Source organism: Prionailurus viverrinus, chromosome D1 (assembly GCF_022837055.1).
Source record: "Prionailurus viverrinus isolate Anna chromosome D1, UM_Priviv_1.0, whole genome shotgun sequence".
Classification (NCBI taxonomy): Eukaryota; Metazoa; Chordata; class Mammalia; order Carnivora; family Felidae; genus Prionailurus; species Prionailurus viverrinus.
Window position 1 is genome coordinate 101450870 of NC_062570.1, and position 6617 is coordinate 101457486.

A 6617-nucleotide genomic window follows, 5' to 3' on the forward strand; every position below is an offset into this window, starting at 1 on the left:
TTAAGGTAACAATTTTCTCAAGGCCATCATGGCATCCTTATTTCTCAGAGTGTATATCATAGGATTAAACATTGGGGTGACAATGGTATAGAAAAGAGAGAGAAACTTGTCTGCTCTGGAAGAATGTTTAGACTTGGGCCGTAAATATGTGATGATTGCAGATCCAAAGAACATCGCCACAACTGTGATATGAGATGAGCAGGTGGAGAAAGCTTTGGTTCGTCCTGTTGCTGATGGCAACCTCAGAATGGTGGAGATGATTTTGATGTAGGATCCAAGTATCAACAGAAAGGGGATCGTAACAAACAGCACAGCGACTGTAAAGACTAACATCTCATTCAGGAATGTGTCCCCACAGGCCAACTTGAGTAGTGGAGGGATGTCACAGAAGAAGTGATTGATTTGGTTAGACCCACAAAATGGCAGAGAGAAAATTTGGTATGTCTGCCCTGTCTCCACTGGAACTCCAGTGATCCAGCAGGCCACTACCATCTGGACACAGACCTTGTGGTTCATAACTAAAGGATAGTGCAGAGGGTTACAAATGGCCACGTAGCGGTCATAGGCCATCACTGTCAGAAGGAGGCACTCTATGTTTCCAAGCGTAAGGACAAAACTCATTTGTGTTGCACAGGCAAACAAAGAAATATTTCTTTTCTGAGTCCAAAGGTTTGTGAGCATTCTGGGAAGAGTGACAGATACAAAACAGATTTCCAAGAAGGAAAAATTACTAAGGAAAAAATACATGGGCGTCTGAAGAGCCTGGTCAACCCTGACTATGAGAACAATGATGCTATTTCCCATCAGAATTATCACATAGACAAAGAAAAATATTACAAAAAGAAACATTTGAAGATTGGGAATATCAGAAAATCCCAAAAGAACAAATTCCATCACTGAAGTGAGATTTACTTCTGCTGTTTTTTTCTCCATCTGTGAAAATAGTGAAATTAGTTATTTATCTTTTGGGGGCTGTTTTCTAATTTTATGGACCAAAGGAACTTAGGGGAAATTAGTACATAAAATTTCTATTGTTTACTAATTTCCAGCTTTTCATATCCTGGGCATAAAGAACACAACTAATGGAGAAATTCGAAATATATCAACATAGTTAATATGTAATACAAGGTTAGAATTTGACTGAAAATGATGTGTTGTAGAATTGTTAATTTTCAATTTTTGTATGTTTGTGTCCAGAGCAAATTAATCCATTTTATCCCTTATATGTTGACAAACAGAATCCTGAGACAAAAACCTTTACATCACTTTTTCCTTGTGGTATGTTACCACCAAATTTTGAGATATATTTTTTTGTTACTTCTCAATTCTTCCAGGAAGCCTTTTTAAATTTTTTTTTAGAGAGAGAGAGAGAGAGAGAGAGAGAGAGAGAGAGAGCATGAGCAGGGAGGGACCAAGGGAAAAAGAAAAAGAATCTTAAGTGGGCTCCATGCCCCAACGTGGAGACCCAGGCAGGGCTCTATCTCAAGACTGTGAGATCATGACCAGAGGCAAAGTGAAGAGTAAGTCGCTTAACTAACTGAGCCACTTAGATGCCCCCATGTGGCTTTTTATAAGTACAAGCTTGCCTTCCATCCCATACCTCACAGCTGTAGCTCTTACTGTTTGTGTATGCACTTTATTTGAAACCATTCTGGTTTCATTTATTTATCAATATAAAATAAACAACATGGTCATCAGATGTTATAATGCAAGATCTTTTCTTTATCTTGTCCAAACATGTAGTAGATATTTGATAAATGCTTTCTGAACTATTCCTTATTAATAATGGCAATATTGAAGGAATTACATGGATAATATGATTTCTGAAACTCTGCCTAGCAAATATATCTTCAAATGACTTTCTCACTGCCATTGGTCACTTTCATTGACAAATTCTCATTTTAATAACATATCAGAACTGAAAAACAAAAATCATAATAGAACACTATAGATTATTATAAAATACCATTGTGAGACAGTTTCCAGAAACATCAAATGCAGAGAATATATATTTTAGCTAGCAAGTGAGCAAGTACATTGTGATCATGAGGAATTAATGAGACCTACAGAGACTCAATTATCTATTCATGCATTGAGATATAGGTGGACAATATAGAAATTTAAACAAAAAAGGCAATTATACCATTACATAATGTCTGGAAAAACAAAAGACAAAAATGATTTTGACTAAGTTATCATTGTGTTGATCAAGTGCTTGCAATAAGATTTCCTATTTAGTCTAAAATAATCTTCTTGAATTGAGTGTTGATTTCTTCATGGTATATTATAGACGGAGGTACTTAGGATCAAAGATTTGCATGACTAAACTATAAAAAAAAAGTTCTATTTGGGTCCTAAGATTCATAAGCATTCGGGGAAGGTAATAGATAACACTGTATAGCAGATTTCCAAGAAGGAAAAACTGCCAAGCAAATATAATGCTACATGGGAGTTGAGATCAGGGTCCAATTCTGTCAGAACTAAGGTGACATTGCCCATCAGCATAATGATGTAGACAACCAAGTACAATCCAAATAGAAACCACTGGAGATGGGGATAGCTGCAGAATCCAAGAGAACACATTCCATTAATTTGGTTAAATTTTTTGTCTGGGCATTTTTCCTGGTGTTTCACCTGTGGAAGGAGAAATCTAGCCTGTGCTTTTTACTGTACCTGCCTTGACATTGCTTGTTCTTTAGGCTGACTCAAAATGTCCAGATGGGCTTTCGTGATCATTGCCATTGTTATCAATTTAAGGATGCTACCATTTATGTGTGTCCCATTCTTCCAGTTTAGATCCTGTGGCTTATCACTGTCAAACTCCCTTGAAATTTGCTTCAGGGCCATTCCATGATACTTTCTGAACACAGCCCAGGATAAAAAAATTATACCCCACTCAGCACAGGCTCTGGAACATTGACTACACTGAGGACAGACCTATTACTTTGACATTTGGTTTTCTACTTAACTGCACTTCTTCACAACCCTATTGTATATTCCATGAATTCTCCATGCAGTAGCACTTTATCTTAAAGCATCTTTTCACATATATTTTCAGCTACCTTTTTCAGGTTTTCACTCCTCTGTCCTTATTTGCTGATTTTGAGCATAAATGTCCCTATTATTCAGTCCAAATCACTAAATGGTTTTTAAAGATATGTTAGAATTGTTATCGTGCCCATAAGAATATCCTTTAGAAGGCTACTACGTGGAAAACGTGAGAGGATTTTATTCAGAAAAATTAACTTGAGAAAATTGATTCAGATTAACAAAACAAAACAAAACAAAACAAAACTTTAAAGCAGGTTGACCCTGGGAAATCGGGACAACCAAGAGTGTGTTCATTACCCGTAGTATGCAAGGTGTGTGGGCGCAGAGAGAAAAGATGTTGGCTGTCTGTCTAGTTTTACCCTCCACTCTCTTTGTTGTTCCTCCAAAACATACTCTTCAATCACTGTTTTTAAACTCACCATTCTTTAACGATAAGGCTATCAAATCTCAGAAAAGGTAGATAGTTGACCAATTGCACAAATGTTTGTGATTGCAAGCTAGCAATTTTTTTTATGTCTGAATGCTATTTTCATGAAACTTTTTAAAGTTTATTTATTTATTTGAGAGCAGGAGAGAGAGAGAGAGAGAGAGAGAGAGAGAGAGAGAATCACAAGCAGGATCCATGCTTTCAGTACAGAGCCTGACATGGTGCTTCATCTCAGGGACTGAGATCTTGACCAGAGCACAAATCAAGAGTCAGATGCTTAACCAACTGAGCCACCCAGGTGCCCTCCATGACTTATTATCTGCGTGGTATTAAACAATTATTTAAACTTTCTAATTTTTGCTGCTTCATTTTTAAAGAAATGAATGGGACAATATTGATAACGTTATTACCTATCAACTCACACTGATCACTTATTAGCTAGGATTAAATGATTACAATTATGATTATATTTTGTTCTTTGTACTCTCCAGGGTTATAGTGCATTGCCTAGCAAAATGATATGTAATAGTGTTATTGTGTCCCTTCGTTGGTGGTCACTTTTGTCCATTCTTCTCTTTCATTGGAGCCAGGACTAGTGAAGAGAAGGAGGCTCTAGAGAGTGAATTTAAGAGGGGATCCATCATACTCAGGTATGACCCTGAGCTTGTATAGATATATGTCATGTGAGTGTCTCCTTGGGTATCATACCCCCCCCCGTGTCTGTTGGCTCATGATGAGTCCCACCCAGCCCGTTCTCATGTCTCCATCCTAATGGGACTGGACATTACCTACCAAATTTAGCATCAGGGCAATGATGTAGGTAAGGAGTACAGTCCTCCGCAGATGGAAGGGATTGAATCATGGCCGCACCACAGTTACTCGTGTGACCTCAGGCCAGTTACTCAGTTCTCTCAGCTAAAAGTGAGGCAGTTGCTGTCCCAATGCTTCAGGTTATGCAAATCAAATCATTTCATATATGCAAAAACTTTAAGCAGTTTTATACAAGTTTACACATTTATACATTTATACAAGTTTTGGGTATTTTTACAAGTTTACACAAGTGCTAGTGATGATTTTTATAATTAAAAACAAAGTTTTATTCTACTGAATTTTACTCCGAGTTCTGCACAACTTGAAGAAATACCTTGTGAATACCTTCTCTATTATCACACAATTATTATACAAACACGATGAGATTTTAAAGCAGTCATCACATATAAAAATCCCAAACCATTCAACACTCAAGTTGTAAACGCTCCGTGAACTCTCTGCCAATATATATTTTTTTGTACTATTATTTTTACCTACAGGACACATCACTGTTCAAGACTTAATGTCTCTCTTATGTAATTTGCTAAATTCCTTTCATTTTCTTTCCTTCACTGACACTAAATTATGTGAGCAGTAAGGGCTGTAATTATTTTCTTTCTTGGGATCCATATCGATCTAACAAAAATACAATATACCTAACATAGGGCTCATCATTTGATTCGACAATGAACTGATTCTAAATGGAACAATCAGTTTTAAAGGTGGGGGGGCGGTAGGGAGAATTAGTACAAGAAAGAACAAATGAGTCTGAGGTTTATGTATCACTTTTAAGAATGACAGTATTTAGTGTAAATAATTTCACTCTAATGACTTTAATGTCACAACCTCCAGTGCTGAATAAAACATAATTTCTAGTTGAACAAACCCAACTTTTTGACAGTCATCAAGGTAAAAGATGAAACATGTAGGATTTGCTCATGTTATTCTCATAAAGGAACAAAGTAGAAAGAGCAAATTTTCACTGTGTGTGCTCTCACAAAATTATCTATATTATTCTTCTTTCTTGTAAATATTTAAGTATTTACACAAGAAAAATAAAAATGTTCTAATACAGCTATTTTTTAAAAACTCAAGCCTCTGTTCCCTGGAAAAATCCAAATGATTGAGAGACTGGGTGATATTATTCTAAATCAGTTTGATATTGGTCATATCAACATTTTCATACCTTCCTCAGTTATGTTTGTATATTTAATATTAATTAGCAGCTTAAACCTTGTAATTAATTTTAAAAACATTTATGTTTCTTTATTTTATGGATTCCTCTAAAGTTGTAATTTTATTAACTGGATTGTTTTACTTATTTATTTACATTTTTTTTAACATTTATTCATTTTTGAGAGACAGAGACAGAGCTCAAGCTCGGTGTGGCAGAGAGAGAGGGAGACACAGAATCCGAAGCAGGCTCCAGGCTCCAGGCTGTCAACACAGAGCCTGATGTGGCGCTCGAACTCACGAACCGCGAGATCATGACTTGAACCGAAGACGGACGCTTAACCGACTGAGCCACCTGGATGCCCCAATTTATTTATTTATTTTAAATGGTTATTTTATTTTGTGGGGTTGAGAGAATGTGTGCATAAGTAGGGGAAGGGCAGAGAGAGAGAGAGGGAGAGAGAGAATCCCAAGCAGGCTCCATGCTGTCAGTATGGAAATTGACTTAGCTACCCAGATGCCCCTGGATTGTTTTATTTTAAGTCTTATTAAAATATTCCCAAGACCAAACTTATAGAATAAATGTGTACTCCTTACTAGCTCTTGGTTCAAAATGAAGTTTTCTCTATTATTTATTTACCATACTTATATATTAGTTATTGAAGTTTTCAGTATTTCAAAGAGATTTAATATTACTATTTAATATTATTATTCAACTGTAAATTATATTTAATATCAGAACTATATAATCTATATAATAGTTGTTTTAATATGACACATTTGCTATCATATGTTAAATATTAGGTTTTAAATTTGAGTATATGATGAACTAAAACTTATAAAAATATAAAATAGCACATATTTACCTTTCTCATTTAGGATGATGCTGATTTGTTTTCTCACTGTAGAGGGTTTTCAATGTTTATATTACTTTAGGTGAAATCACTTATTCCATCAAAGACATTCAACTACCTTTCAGTTGTTCTGTTCTTTCTGAAATAAAATGCTCCTTAAATAAAAGTTGTGTTTACCCTGTTGGATCTCTCCAAGCAGACACTTCTAAAGTTTTAGTTAAAAGCATCATTTTGGCATTATGTGATTTATTACATTTATTTTTTTTTCCAAAAACTCTCACCCTGCCCAAAACGCTTTCTCT

The 6617-nt window shown here is 35.6% G+C and overlaps 1 protein-coding gene across 1 annotated transcript; it reads right to left on the minus strand.

The window, feature by feature from the left end:
• LOC125177176 (olfactory receptor 10AG1-like) lies at positions 1-942 on the minus strand. The gene has a single exon (XM_047879270.1). It carries the CDS (start codon positions 931-933, stop codon positions 1-3), a length of 933 nt encoding a protein of 310 aa, XP_047735226.1. The 5' UTR covers positions 934-942.
• Between the last annotated feature and the right edge of the window lie 5675 nt (positions 943-6617).